This window comes from Barbus barbus (genome assembly GCF_936440315.1).
Source record: "Barbus barbus genome assembly, chromosome: 38".
NCBI lineage: Eukaryota > Metazoa > Chordata > Actinopteri > Cypriniformes > Cyprinidae > Barbus > Barbus barbus.
The window spans coordinates 3,914,474-3,939,550 of record NC_136716.1 but is presented as its reverse complement, the minus strand read 5'-3'; the positions used below and the strand labels follow the sequence as shown (position 1 = coordinate 3,939,550).

The following is a 25,077-nucleotide window of genomic DNA, read 5'->3' as shown; positions in this document are numbered from 1 at the left end:
CAAACATTTGAAAGGGAGTATTCCTTACGTTTTGAAATAGTCAACCATAATAAATGACATATTGTCACAAATTTCAATGCACATGGCTCATTCAAATTGAACTAAAACTGTGATCTGACAATGTGACTTTCTGAAAATAAATAAATCATATATAATTAAAAAAACACTTTCAAGCCTTTTTTTAAATTATGATTTTAGAATGCATTTTGAAAACATAACATTAGTTGCAAAATTCATGCATTTGATGACTCGATTTAGTCAATTTGAGGGCATTGGCATCTTTCTGCAGTGTTGAAATAGCCTACCTTCTCATCTCTGAATGATTTGCCTACACATCAGTCAGTCAGTGTCACGCCGGCTAATGAGAAGAGTGTGAAAGTTTGTTTCTCTAGTGTTGGTTCTGGGAAGGTCAGTGGTGCTGCTGTGCGGGGGATGATGTTTGGGTTTTAGTGCTGCATCTGCACTCAACTGCAATAATCTGCACTAATGACACTGCAGGCTGATGCAGCTGTTTATCACTCACTCGAGCACACACACACACACCTCGGCCTACAGAAGTAGAGCATGGGCCTCATATTGCTCTGGGTGCACTGTAGAGGGTTTGTTTGAGATTTGGGTGTCGTACAGTTTGGCTCAGGAATCATCCACACTCTTGCAGCAGTATTCATTTGTGTTTAGTAATGCAACATCCATCTTAGAAATCCAGCTAATCCAGGATTCTGCAAGAGAGGAGGGAAAGAGCTTGAGAAAAGCTTTTTTTCCCCCCATGAGTCTGTGAGGATTTCCAGTTTAATAAATACTGAATGATGGGAGTTGTGTTTAGCACAAACAGCGCTGTGATCTCTGCATCTTAGTGGATGAAGTGAAACTGCAGTTCACACACTGATCTCATTCATATAACACAGTCAGTCATCATCCAGTTCAGTGTGCAAATCATTCCAGCAGCGATATATATTTGTAATTGTCGTATGCAGCAGATTTAGAGGGTAGAACGAGGTTCCTCGTTAAATATCTATTCCCTCCTGGCTGCCTACTACTCCTCATCCCTCGAGGCTTTCTCATTCCACCCCTTCACTGTTCGCTTCACTGCAGCATGGCGGCCATCTTTTATTTCTTTCACTCACTCTCCCATTCTGACCTTCTGTTTGTTCTTTCATAAAACATAAATATAAAACATCTATCAGTGTTGGGTCAGAGTCCACCTTGTCATCTATCTATGTCGGTTAGTCTATCTATAGAAATGGAAAGGAAAGGATGCGAGTGACGTGAGGTCAAGTATGGTGTCCCATACTCAGAATTTGTGCTCTGCACACACACACACACATTGTGTTTCCATGTTTTATGGGTGGTTTTTATACTGTACAAATTGTATTTTCTATTGTCCTACTACACCAACCCTACACCTAAACCTACCCCTCACAAGAAACTTTATGCATTTTTAGATTTTCAAACAACTTCATTCTGTATGATTTATAAGCTTGTTTCCTCATCAGGACCTAAAAAATGTCCCCACAAGGTCAAAATTCACTCACACACACACACACACACACACAGGTTTGTTTTTGTGAACTGTGAGGACTTTCCATAGACTTCTATTGTTTTTATACTTTACAAACCGTATTTTCTATCGCCCTACACCTAAACCTACCCCTTACAGGAAACTTTGTGCATTTTTACTTCCTCAAAAAAACTCATTCTGTATGATTTATAAGCCTTTTGAAATATGGCGACACTGAGAATGTCCTCATAAATCACCTTCTCCTTGTAATACCCATGCCATACCCATGTCATTATACAAATTTGTGTCCTCCTCATATGTCACAAAAACACACACAGAGTCTGGTCAGCTATCCTTGTTGGGACTCTCCATAGATGTATTGGTTTTTATACTGTACAAACTGTATTTTCTATCGCCCTACACCTAAACCTACTCCTTACAGGAAACATTGTGCATTATTACTTTCTCAAAAAAAAAAAAAAAAAAAACTCATTCTGTATGATTTATAAGCTTTTGTACCCATGACGACCTCAATTTAGGTCCCCACCATGACATGAGTCCCCATGAGTCTGTGTGTGGTTTAAGTCCCCACCAGGGTATATAAACCTGTGCGCGCACACACACGCGCACACACACACACACACACACACACACACACACACACACACACACACACACACGCACGGGCAGCCATTTAACCATTTTTGCCAGTACCGAGACTCGAACCCACAACTTCTGGGTTACAAGTTCAACTCTCTAACCATTAGTCCACGACTGCCCCATCCATCCGTCCGTCCGTCTATCCGTCTGTGATTTTTGTAGTGTTCCTTGTGGATTTCACATGCAGCAATGTGCAGCTTTCAAATGCAGCTTTCCACTGTGACCAAGCAATGGAACAAGAATAAATTGACAGCCCTATAAATAACTTTTTACACTGTTTTCTCCATGCTGTCTTCAGTATGTCCAGTCTAATTCTCACGTCTCACACACCTGAAGAGAGGCAGATGGCATCCCTGGCAACAGAAGATTCAAACTTAGTCCCGCTAATAACTGAGGACAAAGAACAACCCTGCAGTCAGACAACAGAGAGAATTCACAGCTGTTTCACATCCTTTTAATGCTTTATTCAGTTTCCCTGCAGAGGATACATAGAGGGAAAGAGTGCTTCTTGCAAGACTATCAAAATATTTGAGAAAGAAGGGTGCATGCAAAAATAAGTACACAATGTTTGTAATAGCTAAATATTTCATACGTTTCAGCTCTTTATCATTCTATCAGGGTGGATTGAAACAAGAATATTTATGTATTCCTGTGTGCCAAAAGGGTATTAGGAAAAATAAAGGGTTGTATTATAAACTGATTTTAAAAGAATATATAAAGAAATGCATGGATTTAAGCAACTGGACCTACTATACATATAATCACGTATCACAAGTTTTCTAATATAGCATATGCAGTACCATTTGAATCTAAACAGAAGTGAAATGCACAAAAGCTACATCCATTCACAACCAGAGAATGCTGACATTACTGCCCCTTGTTACAAACCCATTGTCCCACAAGTCAAACTCTTACATTCCTCTTTATATACAATTCAAAACCTACAGCAGTAAAATGACCTCCAGATCCCCACGAGCTCGTAGACTTATCAGTATTACCAGTCAAATGTCCCTTTTGGATCTACAGAACGGGTTCTTTAACACAACGTCTAATTAATATAGTATTGCAAGATTCGGTTGTGATTCGGCTACATTTAGCTACAGATATTTCATAAATATTTCTATATAAGTATATAAATAACCCAACAACACAGATCAATACAAAGGTTTGCAGCAGACACCGTGTGTTTTTATGAAGATTATCATTTACTATGTGATGAAAAGTGAGTGCTTGCATATTGCTTCATCAAAAAGGGTGTGGATTATTTTCATTTGCAATATTTTGGTTGTCCAAAACACAGTTTGAGGGTTGTTAGCTACATTTTGTGTAAGCACGACTACACGTGTGTCACGTTCAAGAACAGTCAGATTTTCTGGAGAAAAAGACCAGTGAAAAGAAAGAAAGAAAGAAAAAAAGGAGAAAGGTTTGATTGTCATTTGAAAAAGTTAAATGAAAAATAAAGAATAATTACAAAGAGTATCATGATATAAAGCTCCAAATGTCTGATGGCGGAAAATAAATAAAGTTTTTCCCATTTTTTTTTTTAAATGAAGAGAATACAAGGACATGAAGGGAAAAAAAAATAACTCTTGTTACTAAGATATCTCTTGTTTTTACTCACAGGTGATCTTCTCAAAAATGGTTCTCTGAGCTGAACAAATGTTGTCAACATGGTAAATCAAGTGTGTCTCGGATATAAGGACATGATCACGACTCCAGTTTTCATGAGCTTTCTCACGACTGAGGAGATTCACTTCATAACATGTGAGCCACTTGACAATCTTCAGAGCAACTGACGTGTGATTCTCATCGGGAGGAATAATCTGACAAACCCACATCTGTATATTGGTTTGGCTTGTTTTCTGCTTCTGGAGAAGGAAAAATACTTTTGCTTTAGCAGCAATTCTCCTCAACGAGAGCGTGAGCTATAGTTTAGGTGTGAGAGACTCCAACAGCCTCGGAGTAAGTGTCAAGGAAACAAACGTAAGAGTAAAACTCTTTTACTCTTTTCTCATTGATGTGAGAGACTTCAGTGAAGTATCTTGCTCCATCTGTTTGAAGGATGGCATGTTGGTGCAGATTACCAAGGGTTCTCTCAGAGAGCAAATTCATCCGATTATCGATTGGTCTCTACGTTGCGATTGCCGTCACAGCAGCAGTGGGGCAAAACAAATGGGCCGTGGTGTTCGGGTCAGTGGTCTGATGTGAAGCTGGATTCTGTGGCACGCTCACCGCTCTCAGGATTTGACATTAACTGCAAATCACAGACAAATCATGTTATTAGTTAAAAAAAAAAAATCACAAAACAGTACACTGCACTCTCATTAATGTCTTATATTTGAGCTCCTTCTTGGTCTAGATTAAAGCTCTGCTCACTTTTATAAATTGCATTCTGGGATGCTTTTTAACCGTATTAAAGGACTAAAAGCACTTGTTGATGCTTTTCATGCACTAACCGCTCCATTAAAAATGTACACTTCTATTCAAATGTTTGGGGGTCGGAAAGATTTTTGGATGTTTTTAAAATATGTCTCTTATGACCACCAAGGCTGCATTTATTTGACAAAAAAACCTGCTAATAATGTGATATATTTTTGCAATTTAAAATGACTGTTTTCTATTTGAATATATTTTAAAATGTAAGTTATACTTGTGATGCAAAGCTGAATTTTCAGCATCATTACTCCAGTATTCAGTGTCACATGATACTTCAGAAAAATCTAATATGCTGATTTGCTGAAACATTTCTTATCATTATCACTGTTTAAACCAGGTGTGCTGCCTAATATTTTTGGGGATACTTTTTTTCAGGATTTTTTTAATGAATAGAGAATTTGATTGAATCATATTCAATCAATTGATTTTTCATAATCCAATCAATTCCCAATGGCTTTTTTTTTTTACTAAATATTCTATTCTACTGCTATTCACTCTGAAATATGTCACATAATGCAAGTAAATGGGTTGCGAGAGCCGTTTCATTGATGTTAAATCAGGGGAGATATTAGATTGGATTCTGTTAGTTACCATCAATGTTTATGTTCCATTAATGTTTCATATAATAGTGTAAAACATTGGTCTGTCACTATATCAATCTGTTGTGTTATTTGTAATTCATGTATAATTTATAATTCAAGTAATTAAATGCAATCCATGTAAATGTCTCAGCCACAGCTTTGTAGAACATTTTTCCCGACCGTAGAAGAAAAGCCTGAATATCTATTGGGAAAAAGTAGCAGTATTTAAAGACTTCAAAAGAACAGCAAAAGAAAGAAAATCTCCAGCCACAAAGGATTCTCTGCTTCCTGACCCACTTAGATGTCCTATGTATAGAGTTATGATTCAGATAATCCATTCTGCATAAATATCCAGCGATATTTCATGTTGAGTGAGTGTGTGTGACTGCTAAAAGGAACAAGTCCAATGAGGCTCGGGTGAAGAGGTTAGAGATGGCTTACTTGACAGATTCACGGCGCATGCTACAATGATGATGGCTCCTCCCACCAGAGAGACCACAGAGAGCACCTTGGCCACACGACCCAGTCGTCTTGCTCCGTCTATGTTCCCCTGCTCTAGACTGTTCCGTGACTAACAGAACATGACAATGAGATCTGAGGTTCCATTAAAGTCAGAAGCATTTTACATATTCAACAATGTAACACACACAATGAAATATTCAGTCTTTTCTGCTGAGGGAAAAAAAATATTTTGCATATCCATTTGATATTTCTACACAGACAGGTGCCTTTTTTGTTTTTTAAAAGTAATTTTTTTTAGATTTTTGTAACATTTTAAACATTCTATTAGACATACAGTCATGGCCAAAAATATCGGCACCCTTGGTAAATATGATCAAAGAAGGCTGTGAAAATTAATCTGCATTGTTAATCCTTTCGATCTTTTATTTAAAAAATTCACAAAAATCTAACCTTTCATGGGATAATAAGAATTTAAAATGGGGGAAATATTCATATATTCATTATGAAATAAATATTTTTCTCAAATACACGTTGGACATAATTATTGGCACCCATATCTCTGAAGTATATTCCCATTTATATTCACAATTTTGAGCACTCCAGTGTGATTATGAACATGAAATTATCCAGCCATGGCTTTCTGTTTCACAGAAATATAAATAGGAGGGAAAACAAAGCCCAAATTCCCTTAATCATCCATCACAATGAAAAAAAACAAAGAATATATTTATGATGTGCAGCAAAAGATAATTGAGCTTCACAAATTAGTGAAGTGGCTTTAAGAAAAGAGCTAGAGCAGTGAAAATTCCCATTTCCACCATCAGGGCAATAATTAATTTCCAATCAACATAAAACGTTACGAAACTGCCTGGAAGAGGACGTGTGTCTATATCGTCCTAATGCACGGTGAGGAGGAGAGTTTGAGTGGCTAGGACCACAGCTGGAGAATGGCAGAAAATAGTTGAGTCTCGGGGTCAGAAAACCTTTAAAAATAATTGTCAAACAGCACCTACATCACCACATGTTGTCAGGGAGGGTTTAAAGAGAAATTCTCCAAGCTCATCCAAAAACAATCTCCAGCATATTCAGTTATCAGACACGACTGGAGCTTCAAACTGGCTTCTATGGTCAGATCAATTTGCTTTTTAGCAGCAAACACTCAAGATGGGTTTGGTGAACACAGGGATAAAAATAATATATATGTACCTGAATATATAATTTCATATACCTGAAATTAAAATGAAATGTATATATTTATAATCATAATTATTATTTATAATTCATAATTAAAAAAAAATGATGATACTAAAATTTGATCAAATGCAAGCTTTATGACCACATTTTCTATCCGTATGTTTTATTATTATTAAAATGAGTATATTTTCAAACTGTCTGGGAAGTGGGAACAGACCAAAAATAAAAACAAACAAACAAATAAATAAATAAATAAATAAATGAAAGAAATTATTTTAAAATGTTACAAAATCGATGTTTTATTATATCATTATATATTATATATCATCAATATATAATATATATTATTATTATATTTTTTATAAATATTTACAAAATGTAAAACATTTATATATTAACACAGTGTTTGCTATTCATGTTAAAATGGTATATATTAAAAGTATATTAGAGACACAAATGACATCCTGCACTCTCAGAAAAAAGGTACAAAAGCTGTCACTGGGGTGGTACCTTTTCAAAAGACACACCATATTGGTACCTTAAAGGTACATCTAAAGTAGTCTGTGTGTCTTTTCTGTGTGTAGAATAACTCAAAGGATTCAAGCTCCACATACCATGATGGAGTAAACAAATCCCACAATGTTGATTGGCCAGACAGGGCAGAAGCAGGCGATGATGGCGAGGATGAGGTAGTCTTTGGGTTTGGAGCGGTCCATCGGGGGGTTGGTGGCGATGCTGGAGTGGCGTGAAATGGAGGGCCGCGGGGAGAACGCTGTGTAGGCGATGGAGCTGGAGCGGCTGCCCATCCGGGTGCGGCCCACATGTGGATGGTGCGAATGAGGGAGAGAATGATGCCGGCGAGGAGGAGACGAGAGAATGGGTTTGGAGGAAGCACCATCATTCAGGGATGAACAAATCCTATCGGCTGCCAAAAGAAAGAGAGGATGTGAGCAAACAAAATACAAATTTAATTAGTAACTTGGCAAGGTCTTACAGAATTCACACAGTACTAATCAAACGTTTGGAATAATAATGATTTTTAAAGTTTTTGAAAGAAGTCTCTTATGCTCACCAAGGCTGCATTTATTTGATTAAAAAATACAGTAATGTGTACTGTTTACTATTTGAAAGTAAATGTTATAATGTAATTTCATTCCTGTGATGCAAAGCTGAATTTTCAGCATCATTACTCCAGTCTTCAGTGCCACATGGTCCTTCAGAAATCATTCTGATATGCTGATTTGCTGAAAAAAAAGAGAAAAAGAAAAAAAAGAAAGAAAAGGGAAAATACTTTTATTTAGCATGGATGCATTAAATTGATCAAAAGTGTAAGTAAAGACATTTATAATGTTACAAAAGTAAATGCTGTTCTTTTGAACTTTCTATCCATCAAAATAAATATAAAAAAAATTATTAAGCAGTGAACACTCAACATTACTAATAAGAACAATTATTGATAATTGAACATCAATAATTATTTAGCATCAGCACATTATGAAAGATTTCTGAAGGACCATGGGACACTGAAAACTGGAGCAATGATACAAAAAATTCTTTGATCACGAGAATAAATTAGTTTTTAAGAATTCAATGAACGCAGTTTTGACGAGCATAGAGTCTTTTCCACTAAAATATTAAGAAATATTACTAAAAAATTATGTTTCCAAATGTTTGACCAGCAGTATATAGTATAAAATAGAACAATTATTTTATAACATGTGCACATTTATTCAAATAATCCCTGAGAGACTATAATTTTCTCTTTTTTTCTAGCCGTCTGTTATCATTATTGCTTGTCTCACCATGTTTTCCTCCAAATGCGATGCTGACAGAAACGCCGGATGGTGTGCTCTTGAAACCAACTTTAATTAAATAGCCACCAATGCAATTAGTTCACTAAGCTCTGTCATGCCTTTCAGCCCCTCCTGCCAGGAACCCCCTTTGGCAAATTTAATTAAGATGCACAACTTTAATATAATTAAGAGTCTTTACAATACACTCAACAACTGTAAAATCAGGGAAATAAAATATCTTGCTCTTAACCTCAAACGAACTCATCAGAGCATCATCGAGCCACAATAAACAACAAAGCGGTCATGGGTTGTAGAGCTCGTCCACTGCCAGCTCTCAATCATTGAGTGGTTAGTAACAAAGGAATGCACCTCAGAAAAGCCTGTGCATTATTTACAATGATCGGATTTGCTCTGCGGCAAACAGTGCTGCTAGGAAGTGCTTTCTGAATTAATCATTTTCACTTTTAGCTTTTATTTTTGCTTCTTTTTTTAAAGCTATTTGCTTATAAAATCCGCAAAGTATATATATATATATATATATATATAGTTTTATTTTCAAAAATCATGTTTTTTATGTGTTTTATTGTGTTAGTTAGCTGTATTTTTTAGTTATTTTGTACCTAATCAAAATAACCCAACTGCAGTTTAATTGAGATTAATGCAAATGAACTCTTCATATATATATATATATATATATATATATATATATACACACACACACACTCACACATACACATATATATATAATATATATGCCCCAGATATTTAAAATGTGGTGACAGAATGTACCTCTGTAGTGAATTGCTCTTTTTTTTTATCCAGTGTTTGATATATTTAATGATTTTCTATTCTAGGACTATCTATTTCTGGTTTTAGTGGCTCTGCAGTGATTGTAGTGACCTGTAACTGTCAGATATCTGTATTTATTTTTAAATATGTGGCTAATAAAGCAGTTTTTGGTTAAAAAAAGAACTAGTAAGCTCATAAAAACACTGAACGTGAAGAAAACTCACCAACTCCTAAACCTGAAACAGGGATGTCTTGAATTTACAGCTGCTTTTGTATTTGATATCAATTTGGTTCAGTGTTGTTATTGTTAAATAACTGCAATTAAGCTAAAATAAAATAAAAAATATATAAAATTGATCAAAGTAAAGAGAAACGTTGCACTGAAAACTAACCGAATATACCGAAAAATAAGCTTAAATTTGTCTTAAAACTCAAATACATATAAATAAAAAAAACAAATGCTTATTAACAAATGCTATAAAATATAAATAATACTAAAATAACACCAATTTGGTTTTACAGTCATTTAGTCTTTTTTTTTTTTTTTTAGTCTTTGTCTTTTTGTAGCTGCAGTTTTTGAGCTCTGAAAACACTCACTTCATCTCCATTGTTTGCCTGTTTAATTACATGCCATTTTTAAAGTCATTATCCTGATTGCTGTATGTAAATGACTGTAGTGTGATTGGCATAGCATGACCTGAAAGTCCCCAACATTTTCTTCCTGAGACAAAGCAGATGCTTTCATATCAATTATTATTTTCTCTCCTCCCTCACAAAGCCCTCCCAGAATGACAGATTTTTGATGAAATGATGAACTACCACTCTCGGCTTTCTCCTTGACCATAACGGTGACCTCTCCCGAGCGCTGCGTCTCCTCATTGGACTGCTGGGGGAAAGCGAGGGGGCGCAGACAAGGGAAAGAGTCCGATCCGACCTCGGTGGTCCCTGGCTGGTATGTCACAGGGCCCGGGGTCTGGCAGCTCATCGGCTCTACATCTTGGGTACAAACCAGAGAGCCCAATGATGCCTGATGGTACTCTGTTTCCATAGAGACGGCGGAGGGTGCGAATGTGGCCAGCGTTGCGTTGATGTTCAGACGGTGTCCCGTGAGGCTAAAAGCAGGAGAAAAATAGTGAGATTTATGTGCACAGGGGATGAATCTCATTACCATCGGCGGTGAGCGCACAGAAATGCATGATGAGATGCAAACTCACACTCCAGCACATGGTGTCATCAACACACACACCACATCCCTCACAATTCAGCATCCCAGAGACATCTCATCTGCTTTGTTAGAATATCAGTTTATCACAGCAATGGTTTGTTCATTAACATGCACGCTTGTTTATCTCATTTTAACCTAGATATGTAGGTCATGCAACTGACCTCGATTACAGACATAGATGTTATAGCATTCATTTTTTCAGCAGAATTAATAGATTCTATTAATCGACTATACTTAACATCATATTTATTCAACTTATTTAAGTTATTCAGTCTGTAAAAAAAAACCGGCCCATAAACCCTACCATAATAAAAAATGAAGTAAATTTCTGCCTATTGTTTTTTATTTATTTATTATTTTTATTACTTTTATTTTTTGCCCGATTTTGTTTTAGGGTTGAAGGAGACGTCGGTAAACTTGACGGAAAATGGGGTAATTTTCTGCTAGGATATTACTCGGTTTGCTTTATTCTCGTTTTACTAATAAAATGGTTCAATTTGATAATTAAACACACGAAAACAGGTAAAATTCTCACGGTAAATACTGTATATGTCAGTGAAAAATAAGCACTGGCTTCTCTCATGAACATGAGGGCAAATAGACAAAGCCGTGGGGAAAATAAGAGACATATGGAGGGATAGAGAGAGAGAGAGTATAAACATAATTTAGTATATAAAATACGCTATAACGACGAATTAAGAGATTAATTAATAACGATGCACAGCGTAAGGCTGTTCTTTGTCCTCATGCATCCAATAACATAGCTACAATTCACCTTTCCAGGTCGGGAAGCCGTAATAAAACAAAGGACCGAGTCTCCCATAGACACTAAAAATCATTTAGTACACATATCATACATATTTAGCATAAATAATCAGCTACCTTTCACCGCGTGATTCCAGCTATTAGTCCATTTGCATAAACAGTCGCTCAGACGATAATCCGGTTTGTGGCATTAAAATGTGCATTAAAAGAAAAGGTCTGGGATCATCACCGGCTGCAGGCTCAAGATCACTGGACAGGAGGAGAGCAAACTACATCAGCTGCGCGTGATGAAAAAAACAACACGAGTGGATGAGTGACAGCTTCATCCACAATCATAGCTTATAACAGAGAGCCCATGATGATAACAATTGACAAGCATTTACACTAAATAAGTTACGCATTATTACTCCGTAGGAATGTAACTGACACTGAAAAAGTAGTAATTTTGTAAGGGAAAAGTATTCATTTCAATTTAGCTATTGTATATAATAAATTATAAGCAAATGTCAGTTTGTGTATATATATATATAACCCTAAAAAAAAGTGTAACCCTATACTGTAAAACAAATTATATTTAATAACCACATCTGTACTGCTAAAAATGGCACCTTTGGAACTAAACAAAAAACAAATAACAATAGTTTTAAAAAATGGCATGTGCATTTACTAATTTGCAGTAAAAACAAGCTCTCAAATGTCACTTTTTTATTATTGTACCTTTCATTGTATTTCAGGTTACAGTGAACAACACAAGGGGGAAAATCAATTCTTTCCATTATCTCTGATAGTCACATTTATTTTATTGCCTATTGAAAATGGTTCCAAACACTACATGAACAATGTGCTTGTGAATGCAGCTCTGGTCTTATTTATGCCCTGCAATCCAGTGATTGGCTGCATTGGTCTGCTGCAAGGATGTCAGGCTGGTTGAAGGACTGGGTTCGAGTAATGAAGCCGTGTTGACTGCAGGCCTTCAGCCACTCACCAACAACACATTTACATTCTCCTTCAGACCAAAATGCAAATACCGAATGACAAGTCAAGGATATACAGAATCCTCAAAGAACATATGGACATTTAAGACTGTGCTAAGATGCATGACTACTGCAGTGGATTAAACACCAAACCAAGGGGCTTCAATTGACAGACACTTTTTGTAGAAATGTTTTAAAGGTTTTAAGTTCGAAATCAAGATACGCAGTAGATAAGATTAACATCAAGATTATTTTTCACTGGAGAAACCAATATTGATAGATGACTTGCAGTTTAGCCAACGGTTTGAAGTTAAAATAAATGGTTTTGCTTCTTATATGCAGGGTTTTGCTTCACAAGACATTCATTCATGGACTGGAGTGGTGTGGATTGTGATGTTTTTATCAGCTGTTTGGACTCATTCTGACGGCACCCATTCACTGCAGAGGATCCATTACTTAAGTGGTGTAATGCTAAATTTCTCCAAATCTGTTGCCATGAAGAAACAACTCATTTATATCTTGGATGGCCTAAGGGTGAGAACATTTTCAGCAAATCAAAACTGCACGTTTTGTGAATAAGAGGTTTCCTTGTGTGCACAGGGTTCAGCCAATAGCTATTATCACAAAAAGCTGGCATTTAAAAGGCTATAATGATATTAAATGCTAAAATGTTTTGTATCGACTAATATTGTAAAATTTGGATGGATTTCTTCAACTGCTCGCAAAAATGATTTTGAAGTCATATTTTGGCTGAAATGGACAAATTTCCCAAAAGGCAATGATTTTGGGGCGCTTATTCACCAATAGAGTAATCTTTGAGAGTAATTATGAAATGTAATATTTTTGGCATGCAGGTGGTTGAAAAAATCCGAATATGTAAACCTAACACACATTTGGCTTCAAAATGGTCTTGGTCTGAATGGATGCCTCTGAATGCTAAAATAGCCTGATTTACTAGCAGCATGCGCAAGCGCAAAACCCAATTTGGCATTAAGAAACAAGGGTTTACTAAAAGACACAATGAAAAGGCATATACAAATTTTTGCCTTACTGCATATGCATTCGTAGAAGTTTAACTTTCAGACAGATAATTATACGAGGAGAGTAACAGACAGCATCAGGCAGATCTCAAAACAAGATCTCTGTAAAAGGATGTGTTTGAGAACAAATTATTTAGTTGTTCACCTCAAGTGGTTTATAAAACTAACCATTTCAAGTATTACACCCAATTAATTATCTGGACAAAAAACCCCAGAGAGCTTTTTTATGTGATGATGGCATTTATTTGGTGCCACGATAAATGATCAGCTCATCTAAAAAAAAATAAAAATTAAATAGTATGAAATAGAAAAATGTCGAACTGATAGAAAACATGGAAAAAAGCAGTCAAGTATACACAGAAGCTTGTACACAAAAAACAACCCCTGTACAAAATGTTACTCATAAAATGTGTAAAATCATCTAAAACACAAATCCCAAGTGTTCAACGGCTCATACGCTTCACTTTCCCATACTGCTGAGAATATTGGCCTGTGAGGATAAAAAGAAAGCGTGTGACTCAAGGGAAATCATCTAAATCACATTCTAGTGTGCTTCTCTCCAGACACATTATTAAAGATCCATAGCAGACAGACATTACTGACAAACCACAAACCTTTATGAAAGAGGAGAAACGTTTAGCTGTAATGCCTTCGATTTTCTTCAGGTCTTCCAACTACAAACAAGGAAAATAAAGAGAAAACCAAATATTAATCGAGGCTCTCCATGTCAGTTTTACACATCACAGGTGAAGAGCCAAACTTGTACCTGTGTGAAGTCCCCATGAATCTCTCTCCAGCCCATGATCAGCTTGGCTTTCTTGTCTCCGATCAGCTGCAGGCTCTTGAGATCCTTCTGAGAGCCGGAGTTCAGCGTCTGCAGGATCTTCTTCCTGGACTGCTCTAGTAATGCTGAATCCAGATGGGACTCCCAGCTGATATCATCAGCAGGGGAAGGATCCACACCTCCGTTCTCCTTCCCCACACACACCTTACCAGCACAAAACCTCATTTAAGCTTCACGTCAAATGCCAAAGTAACATCTCAGTTAGTGTCAACAAGTGCAAAATACACCATTGCTTGAGAGCTTTTAATGAAACTTGAGAAATTTCTGTCCCTCTATTAAGTTCATTCACCCACAACTTGACTCAACTCCCCAAATCATGCTTCACAAAGTTCATAAAGACATCCTTAAAAAAAAAAAAAAAATGTATATGTAGTCATTAAGCTGGACACACAGAACAGTTCAGCCATCTACTGGTCATTACTTTCATAACATGATTTTAAACTGACATGAATGATATTTCCCAAATTTCCTGGGCGGCACAATGTTAATTATCGTTGTACATTGTAACACATGTAAAGAAGAACGGCCAGCACACTGACCTCGGTTTGGATAAGTTTTTTCTTTTTATCCAAGAACTGTGAGGGTTTACACACCACGGCACACTGCTGCAAGGGCTGCACCTGAGAAACTGAGATGTGTTTGGACAAAAAAAAAAAAAAAAAAAATTTAAAAACTCATTTACCAAATACAGTCTGAAATGTGCTTAAAGAAATTGTTCACCCAAAAAGTGAAAATTTACTTGACATGTACTCGACCTCAGGCCATCCAAGATGGGTTTGTTTCTTTATCAGAACAGATTTGGAGAAATTACGTCACTTGCTCACCAATGGATACTCTTCAGTGAATGGGTGCCATCAGAATGAGAGTAAAATACATCACAATCCACAAGTACTCCATCAATTAACAAAAGATTGAAAAGCTGCATCTTTGCAAGAAACAAATCCATCATTAAGGTGTTTTAACTTTATACTGTTGCTTATGGACAAAATATGGAGTCCATAATCTATGATTGTTTTTTTCCAGTGAAAAATTCCATCTGTTGTTCTCATCAAAATCCACTAATATATCGTTTCAGAATGGATTTTGCTTGTAGACTGTGCTTGATCTATGCACATTTCTCTCCCAATTCAACTTTTTCCCCCCACTGTATTTTAGCTGTAAGCAACAATTTAATGTTAAAAACATTCATCTCATTCATTTATAAATTGCGTACGTTTTTCGTATTTATACGCACATTTGAACTTCTCACGAAAACTTTCCACCTAATTCACAACATGAGCGTGTTCTTAAACTCGTTCTTCTGTTAGTGAATCAGGAGTCTTCTAAAAGAGCGCCCGCGTGCACGAGGTTAGCGATTAGCATAATACACGCCCAAACAGCTCCATATAAGGGTTTTCCGCAAAGCGGCACTCGTCCAGAGAAAGACAATTATGGCACCGAAACAAAAGACAAAGAAAAAGAACTTTAACGATAATGAACGTGAGGTTTTGCTGTCGGGAGGAGGAAAGCAAGAAAAAAAAAAAAAATGTATTTAAAAGCAACTGAATAGCCATTCGTCACACTCAGCAAACATCTGTGCGCTCTCTAAAGACGCGCCGCAATGTCTTCAAGCAGTACCAAGTGTGCCATGCCTCCAAACACAAGGTGAGACACAATCACCGTTTATATAAGGATAGATCAGGTGATTGGTTGTTTGGACCTCTAATTAATTAATTAAATACATATATATCGAATTATACTTTATTATCCATTTTAACGTCTAGTTACTTTTCACCCACCCTGTACATAACACATCTAATTATATGTAGGGTTCTTTATACATGCTTTTAAGGCCCCGGGCGTACATGATTATGGCGTACGTGTGGTATAAGTTGTTCTTGAATTTTTTCGTACATTTAGAATAAATTTTAGTATGAAAGTTTTGGATGAATCATGATTTATTCGTGAAAACGTCCGTATTTGTGCGTACGCATGTTTAGTGAATGAGACCCATTGTGGTGGATTTGTTTCTTACAAACATGCAGCTTTTCCCTTCACAAGAGGTTCACTGATGGACTGGAGTGGTGTGGGTTACCTGTGGATTATGAAGATGTTTTTATCAGCTGTTTGGACTCTGATGGCTCTCATTCACTGCAGAAGATTCATTGGGGAGTAAGTGATGTCGTGCTAAATTTCTCCAAATCGGTTCTAATGAACGAACAAACAAACTCATCAACATCTTGAGTGGTCTGAGGGCAAGTACATTTTCAGAAAATTCTAGACTAAGTTTTAGGGTTGCACCGAAATAAATTCTTGACCAAAGCCGAACAAAATCAAACACTGGACCGAAGGCCAAATACGCGATTTTGCTTCCTTTGCTCCTAGCATATCTCACAGGCGAATGCGCTACGCCTGTGTCATCTGCCGGAACGGCTTGCACATACGACAGTTAGCCGAAGTGAGAGAAAAGCATTTATAATGTTTTAAATAAGGATATTTTTCTTAAACGCATCGATTCGCTACAGGAGGTCTTTATCCACCCCCGGAGCTGTGTGAGACATTTTACTATGGATGGATACACTTTGACCTTTAAAAAAAAAAAAACACCCGCCCAGTGCCTTTCTAAAGCTTGGAAGAGTAAGGACAATTTTTTATACACTGATTGGATTCGTCTGAAAGAAGAAAGTCATACACCTGGGATGCCTTGAGGGCGAGTAAAACATGGGATAATTTTCATTTTTGGGTGATCTAACCCTTTAAACCTCAGTTCAGTGTTCAATCTGGAATCTCAGAAGCTGACAATAGCAGGATGAGAGGGAACAGAGCACAAATGCTTTGATCCCTGAAGAGCACAGAAACTGCAGCATACTTACAGCACAACTCAACATGCAGAGAAGAAAGAGAAGGAAAAACCTTCAAAGGGTCATGAAATACTAAACCACTTAAATCAATACTGGGTTCTCATGCATAAAGAGTGTCCCAGGAGGACTGCAAGGATGAAATTAACCACATCCTACCCTGTAACGGTGTGACAACCGCCTGCTGCTTGCGTGGTTTGGCGGCTGTAGATTGTTTTCTGTGCAGTGGGGGCAGATCTGTTTTAAAGAGAACTGCATCTTTGGACTCTTTCTCGATGGCTTCATTCTGCTTATTATACATGTCTGCTTTGTCCTCCAGCTCTTTCTGTTTCTCCTTCAACATCTATGGGAAGACAGCAGAACGTATCTGAAATCACCCATTGGTTGATGTGGAAGTGGTTTTCCAAACTGCGCACTCGTGCCCGTTTGAAAACTAGGTTCATGTGGACTCCAGTACAGTTTGAAACTGGCATTAGCAATCCGGCCCAAATGATGGATTAACTACAAGCAGGAGGGATGTTTGTCTCACTGCTGCTTATTTCCACAGAAACTGTTTTTTCACCATTTGCAATGCACTGAAATAAGGGCTGTCAAATCGGTTAATCACGATTAATAGCATCCAAAATAAGTTTGCATAATGCGCGTTTACTCTGCATGTATATATAAATGCACATATATCTATATTTTTAAGAAATATGTCATGTATATTTATTTGCATATAAATATGGAAAAATATTATATATACACGTATATTTCATATACATGCACACGTCTGTATTTGTGTGTGCATACATCTATAAATATACACAGTACACACTTTTATTTTGAATGCGTTTAATTACAATAAATCTGTTTGACAGTCCTAATAGAGATAGAAATGCTGTTCTGACCAAGCAATAGAACCAAATGCTGAAAGAGTGTGTACGATACCTTTATTTCCTTACGGGATTGTGCTACAGTTTTGAGCAAGTTGAGTCTCTCCCTTTCAGCCGAGCCCATCATCATCTTCTCCAGGGCCAGAAGTCTGTCCAGAACTGATGAACCTGGTGAACTGAGACAGTTCAACTTTTAGCACATGTACACCAGACATCAGATTTATACACACACATATTGAGAGAGGGAGACACAGGTAGACAGATTTACATGTAAAATTAAGCAATGCTGTGAAGGAAAAAAAACTATAAAATCCCACCATATATTATTGTTCAAGAAACATTTTTAATAAATGTTGAAAGAAAAAACACAGCTGTGCCGTTTCATTTTTATGGAAGTTTAAGTTCCAAAAAGTAGCATTTATTTGAAATAGGAACCTTTTAACATTATAAAATGTCTTTACTGTCACTTTTGGTCAATATAATATGTATGTGCAGAATAAAAGTATTAATAATAATAAACAAAAAATCTTACTGATCCAAAAAATCCAAATTTTTGAACAATTGTTGATCAACTCTCAGCTACAAAACAAATAAAAATAAAAACCTTGTAAAATATTATAATGGCAGTTCATCAAAATTCAGTGTCATCAGTTTTACGCACCATTTACACATGTTAGGGAGCAGATGTAAATTTCTTTCGTACCAACTAACATTTTGAAAATACGAACATTTTCATGAATTTGAAAGTTTACGTCAGAACGACTTTACGAACGATATACACAAAATTCATTCTCCTCCTGTTTTATGAATGAGGTCTATTATTTTCGTTCTCTTTGTGCACAAAAAGTATTCTCGTAGCTTCGTAAAATTACGATTGAACCACTGATGTCACATGGACAATTTTACCGATGTCCTTACAACGTTTCTGGACCTGGGAACATTGCAGCACCAGCTACGAAATCATGGCCTACTGCACAAAGCCAAGACCTGTTAAAGTGCTCATACAATAAATCAGTTCATCTGTTTAACATGCAGTCTTACTTGTGTGGATGTACGGGTGGTGACGAGGACCGTTCAGCTTTCTTCCCCTCTTTAGACTTTTTGTTCTGGGGCTCACCAGAACCTCCAGCCTCTGGTTCCTCTCTAGCTCTCTTTCCAGGAGCTAAGAGATAAAATTATTACTACATACCCTATTATTAACATATAGAAAAAAAACCAATACGGCACTGCTTACCAATCGTAGGAGCCACAACGGTTTCCCTGACAAAGGGCCGATTGACAATCTGCTTAGACTTGGCGGCGAAGTTGAGGGCTGAGAAGGTGTCAAAGTAGTAGCTGTACTCCGGTGCGATGTTTGTGATCATGACAGAATGGGCCGATCCACCCAGAGAGTCCTGCAGCAGACGGGTCAGTTTACTGTCTCTGTAGGGCACGCGGCCCCCGGCCCCTGCGTTCAGAGCGTCCACCACTTTACTGAGGGTAAATAGGGACAGGTTGATGGCTCCGCTCTCTTTCAGACGGATGCCCTGGTTTCCTGTGCGCCGGTTGTCTTCTGAACCTGCCAGGTCAACTAAATACAGCTTGCCTGTTTGTTGTCTGTGAGGCGGCCCACGCAGAGACTTCACTACCTGACATCAAACACATGCATTTATGTGATTATTAGTCTTTTGCAGAGAGCCGGTAACTTTATAGGGCCCAATGAAATCAGTTTTATTTTTCCCCCAAATCCTTCTGAATATATCTGGATTGTTTATAAAAGTGGGCGATAAAATGAACTTTTACAGAGACGGTGTTCTTTAAAATGGGTTTCAGAAGTTCTGAATTGTCTGTTTGAACTTCTGGATTCCGAATTGTTTTATTTACTACAAATGTATTATTAAAAATGGTGGTAATCAAATTAATGCATTAAACTGTCAATTTAACTAATCTTAATTTCCTTTTTTTTTTTTTTTTGAAAACAGAGCTGCTTTTTAAAAAGTTTAAATCAAAACATGGTAAACAAATCATTAAATTTAAAAAAAAAAAAAAAAAGTATTAATATTACTTGGATCCATGCATTGTAATGTACAGTAGCAATGTATTTGTGTCTTAATTCAACTTTTTTTGCCAGGTTGTTGTATTTTTGCCACAAAACAAGCAGATATACATAAATAGCAGTGTTTTGCAATTTAATATTGCAACTAGACACTAGTCCATAGTGCAGTCCGATTAAGTGTACTGCCCTACTCCAGATTTATTCGCCCAAATTGAGAAATTCAGCGACATGCTGCATTATACTGTAAAATCAATTTTTATGACTGGACTCCAAATCGCAGAAATCATAAGGCCCTACATATACAATGTTACCATGAGTGTTGTGTTCTCTCCCAAATACAACCAGCAGACACGGGAAGCGGCAGTGGTATTTGTTTGATGAGAGATTTAATTTCAGCACCAGCTACCAAATCATGGTCTACCACACAGAGACCAGGACCTGCAAAAGTGCTAATGGAGAACTAGAATGAAGAGAAGTGCTCGTGTTCAAACCTTCATGAGGAGGATGGCATGACTGCGGCTGGAGCGCTGGTTGAGTTTAGTAGAGGCCGTGGTGCGGTTTAGACTCGCGGGGATAAAATGAGTGTCAAAATCGGTAAAGGATGAAAGCGGTGTGCGTGTTAGCCCTGGAATGAGGATGTTTCTGTCCTTGTCTTCACGGATGGGCAGGTCCTGGGAACCTGGGGACAGCAGGTCCAGCACCTACAGATACAAAGTGCATCAATATTCCAGAACAGCTGCTCACATTTATTTATTAAAAAACTTGCACTACCATTCAAAGGCTTTTTAATTATTTTTATTTTACAAGAATTCTACAGTAAAAATATTAATGCAAAAATATAATATTTCAAATAAATGCTGTTCTTTTGAGTTTTCCCATTTAAAGAATCCTGAAAAAAAGGATCAGGTTTTACAAAAAAAATTAAATAACCAGTAAAAACTTTCAACAATTGACAAGATGTTTCTAAAGCAGCAAATCAGTATGTTAGCATGATTTCTGAAGGATCATGTGACACTGAAGACTGGAATAATGGCTACTGAAAACCCACAGAAAAAAAAATATTTTTCAAAACATTACCTTTTCATTGTAGATCTCAAGGTAAGACATCTCAACTGAGTATTCCCAACCATCCTGCTCCTTTTCCTGATCTTCAACCAGCTTGAAGACCTCCTTGACAGCTCTGGGAATAATGCCCGGCTGCTCTTGAGTGCCAAGCATGGTGTGGGTCTTTCCTGAAGGAAGGAATAGACTGTGAATGGACTATATTATGACACTTCATAATCTAAAAATCACACAAGTTACTCAAGCAGGCGGTTAAAGAAATCTGAAGGTACGTTTACATGAAAATTATGTAAAAAAAAATGTATTTGCATTTTTAAGTGTTTTGCGGACAATTGACAATGCTGTCAAAACAATCCCCGGTCACAAATGTCTGTGAAAATGACAAAAATCACTGCATTATTACACATGCCAGGCCAGTAGCTGGTGCTGTCACTTTGTAAAGAAACATTATGAGTCTGCACACAAAACATGTAATATGCATGCACATGACATCACGGTTTTCATAGCTTAAACCGAGATGATTACGATATTGCCTTCAAAAACTAGCACTCTGAAATACGTTTGCAAAGGCCCAATCCTATTTCTACCTCCATTTTGTGCGTTCATGTGAAGGGGTGTCTCGATTCTCTTTTGGTTGGGGGCAGGGCCAGATAGCCCTTCAAATGAAGATTTTTCGTGACCACACTTCAAATGAAGGGGTAAGAGAATTATCTCCTTATATCTGTGTGTTTGTTCACTACTCACTGCTGTGTTTGTGTGCACTTGGATGGGTTAAATGCAGAGCATGGGTCACCATACTTGGCCACAAGTCACATCCTTTCCTTTACTGACTGCACAATAGTGCCACAACTGATAAGTGTCTGATCAGGGCGATAACCACAATAGACATCGATTAGAAATTGCTAAATCTCTCTCAAATATGGACAATTTGAGAGAGAGAGAGAGAGAGAGAGTTGAAAGTTGCATGCACAATCGTCTGTGCATCTCTCTTTACAATGAGTGAGTTTACGTCAAAAACAGTGATTTTATCCTCTCATTTCTGGATAATATAATGTAGCGAATCGGTATTTAAACTATGTTATCAATAAGTTTTCAAGCCCCCAAAATACAGTTTTTAGTAGAGACCTGATGCGTAAACACCACCTAAATAGGAATATCACCTGCAAAGTAAAAGACGAGAAAGAGAAAGTAGTCAAACCTGCTCCGGTGGGTCCATAGGCAAAGACACTGGCGTTCTGACCATTAAGGATGTGGGAGAGGATGGGCTTGACAGAGGTCAGAAACACCTCCTGCTGCGTGGTCTGTTCACCATGAAACACGTCGAACCTACAATCAAATACACAAAGCTTAAATCAATTAATGCACAAAAAAATTAATACATAAATATAATGTATAATCCAAGACTATAATAATAAAAACAACAAATAATTGTATGCTATAAATTATTATTAAAAACCTCGCAGAAAAACAATGTTTCAAAGCACAATGTGACTGACAAATTGAGGGTTAATTTGTGCTAGTTTTTATACAATTAGCAAAATATGCCCTCATAATTAAATATACCATTGAAATTCAATTCCACAGGGTAATGAAGACAGACACTGATAAATACTGACCTAAGCCTAAATCAACTAATACTTCCTGCAAAAAGATCATATAAACAGTAAAAGCCTCCTTCATGACCTGAGAAAGTGCTTAATACTGAAGGAGAGGAATGAACAAGAAGAAAAGGAGGCACTAGAAACACTAAAAGCGCAAACTTGAAGAATTATGACTGACTGGTACTGCAGGGTCTCAGTGGCGTTCCTCCAGTTGATGATCTCCAGATTTTGTGGCCCCAGACCCCTGACACAGGGCCCCTCTCCCTTCTCATCCTGCTGGTCCATGTAGGGTCTGAGGCGAACCGCTACACGAACCCGAGAGACCCGCCTGGATCCAGCAGCACCACGCTGCGCCATTTCTGCGATCAACCATCAGACTCACCATCAAATACACAAACATACATCCTGACATCGAAGGATGATGAATAAAAACAGCGATGTATATATTCTGGATGAAAAGCATTCGAGTTTTCTGAATGTGTTTATTAAAGCCCTGACGTGTCCCCCTTTTTAAAAGCAAACCACACGCAAATTCGACATTAAACTTACCTATTGTGTTGTACAAGTATTTACCCACGTCTCGGTTTATGCAGTCTGCTCTCTGGCACAATATAAAATGTTTTGATAAACTAACTTTATTCAATACATCACCGCATCTCAAACTCCTCAACAATGGCGCCCGTCGCTCCAAGCACGGTTATTTTCAAAAGATGAAGACCCCGCCCCCTTTACTAGATTTAACCAATCAACACACCCGAATCCAGGAGCCCTTCTTCTTCTTTGAAATTTAAACGGAAGAAACAGACGCGTTGTATTGCCATCATTCGACAGTAACACAGTGTATATTTTTAAAATCAGAAATACACAAATGTTCGTCATGCAAGAAACAACCACATATATATATGTATGTGTGTGTGTGTGTGTGTGTGTGTATGTGTGTGTGTGGATATATGCATGTATATATTTATATATATATATATATATATATATATATATATACAGTGCTGCTTGAAAGTTTGTGAACCCTTTATAATTTTCTATATTTCTACATAAATATGATCCAAAGCATCATCAGATTTTAATGTAAGTCCTGAAAGTAGACTAAAAGAGAACCGAATCAAACAAGTGAGAGAAACATATTTCTTTGTCATTTATTAATTGAGAAAAATAATCCAGTGTTGCATATCTGTGCGTTGCAAAAGTATGTGAATCTTTGTGCTTGAAGTCCACACTGGACTTCAAGCAGCTTGGATTCTGTGCCTCTCCACTCTTCCTCCAGACTCCAGACCTTGATTTCCAAATGAAATGCCAAATTTACTTTTATCTGAAAAGAGGACTTTGGACCACTGAGCAACAGTCCAGTTCTTTTTCTCCACAGCCCAGGTAAGATGCTTCTGATGAGGTTTCTGTTTCAGAAGTGGCTTGGTAGCCCTTTTCCTGAAGACGTCTGAGCGTGGAGACTCTTGATGCACTGACTCCAGCTTCAGTTCACTCCTTGTGAAGCTCTCACAAGTGTTTGAATCAGCTTTGCTTGACAGTATTCTCAAGCTTGCGGTCATAACTGTTGCTTGTGCACACTTTCCTACCCAAATTCTTCCTTCCAGTCAACTTTGCATTTAATATGCTTTGATACAGCACTCTGTAAACAGCCACACCTTTCAGTAATGACCCTCTGTGACTTACCCTCTTTGTGGAGGGCGTCAATGTTCGTCTTCTGGATCATTGCCAAGTCAGCAGTCTTCTCCATTATTGTGGTTTCAAAGAACAATAGATACCCCGAATTTATACTGTAGGGATGGTCATTAATTGAAACGCAAATGTAAATATTCTAATATTTTGAGATACAGATTTTTGACTTTCATGAGCTGTAAGCTCTAATCATCAAAATTAAAACACAAAAACTTTTGAAGTGTTTTACTCTACATGTAATGAATCTAAAATATATGAAAGTTTCACTTTTTGAAATAAGTTACAAAAAAAAAGAGAACTTTTTCACCATTTTCTAATTTTCTGAGATGCACCTGTAAATGACAAAGAAACATGTTTCTCTCACTTGTTTGATTCGGTTCTCTTTTAGTCTACTTTCAGGATTTGTGCGAAAATCTGATTATGTTTTGGATCATATTTATGCAGAAATACAGAAAATTCTAAAGGGTTCACAAACTTTCCAGCAGCACTGTATATATATGGAAACAATGATATTGATATATTATTATATTTATTCAAAATTCACACCAGCCACTTCAATTTTCCTATCCACCATTATTTTCACATGGTTGATCTACAAAGGGTTCCTATTTGCTAAAGAAAATATTTTTTTATTGGTTTAATTTAAGCTGAACCTAAATTTTCAGCATATGGCATTTGATTTGAGAATGCCAACTGAGCTGAAACCTTTTAACAGCC

At 37.1% G+C, this 25,077-nt stretch overlaps 2 protein-coding genes across 2 annotated transcripts; both read right to left on the bottom strand.

Annotated features, from left to right (window-relative positions):
• Window positions 1-2,603: 2,603 nt before the first annotated feature.
• Window positions 2,604-11,710, bottom strand: LOC306857553 (uncharacterized protein). Its single transcript, XM_079397540.1, has 5 exons — window positions 11,521-11,710; window positions 10,233-10,525; window positions 7,446-7,756; window positions 5,617-5,746; window positions 2,604-4,412 (listed from the first exon to the last, which is right to left on the bottom strand). The coding sequence occupies exons 2-5, from the start codon at window positions 10,459-10,461 to the stop codon at window positions 4,396-4,398; spliced, it is 687 nt and encodes a 228-aa protein (XP_079253666.1). The 5' UTR covers window positions 10,462-10,525; window positions 11,521-11,710; the 3' UTR covers window positions 2,604-4,395.
• A 382-nt stretch (window positions 11,711-12,092) lies between these two features.
• Window positions 12,093-23,392, bottom strand: LOC306857625 (kinesin-like protein KIF22). The gene is made up of 13 exons (XM_079397651.1): window positions 23,221-23,392; window positions 22,850-23,030; window positions 22,269-22,396; window positions 21,086-21,240; window positions 20,500-20,709; window positions 19,208-19,601; window positions 19,015-19,135; window positions 18,029-18,149; window positions 17,258-17,441; window positions 14,801-14,889; window positions 14,184-14,405; window positions 14,032-14,091; window positions 12,093-13,907 (listed from the first exon to the last, which is right to left on the bottom strand). Exons 2-13 carry the CDS (start codon window positions 23,026-23,028, stop codon window positions 13,878-13,880), a joined length of 1,893 nt encoding a protein of 630 aa, XP_079253777.1. The 5' UTR covers window positions 23,029-23,030; window positions 23,221-23,392; the 3' UTR covers window positions 12,093-13,877.
• Between the last annotated feature and the right edge of the window lie 1,685 nt (window positions 23,393-25,077).

Coding starts and splice junctions, on each gene's coding strand:
- LOC306857625 (XM_079397651.1), bottom strand. CDS start 23,028: ATGGCGCAGCGTGGTGCTGCTGGATCCAGGCGGGTCTCTCGGGTTCGT. Junction 14,890..17,257: donor GGTTGTCACACCGTTACAGG/GTAGGATGTGGT, acceptor AACACATCTCAG/TTTCTCAGGTGCAGCCCTTG. Junction 14,092..14,183: donor TTCATGGGGACTTCACACAG/GTACAAGTTTGG, acceptor CCTTGTTTGTAG/TTGGAAGACCTGAAGAAAAT.
- LOC306857553 (XM_079397540.1), bottom strand. CDS start 10,461: ATGGAAACAGAGTACCATCAGGCATCATTGGGCTCTCTGGTTTGTACC. Junction 7,757..10,232: donor CAAGGAGAAAGCCGAGAGTG/GTAGTTCATCAT, acceptor TTCTTTTGGCAG/CCGATAGGATTTGTTCATCC. Junction 5,747..7,445: donor GATTTGTTTACTCCATCATG/GTATGTGGAGCT, acceptor ATGTTCTGTTAG/TCACGGAACAGTCTAGAGCA.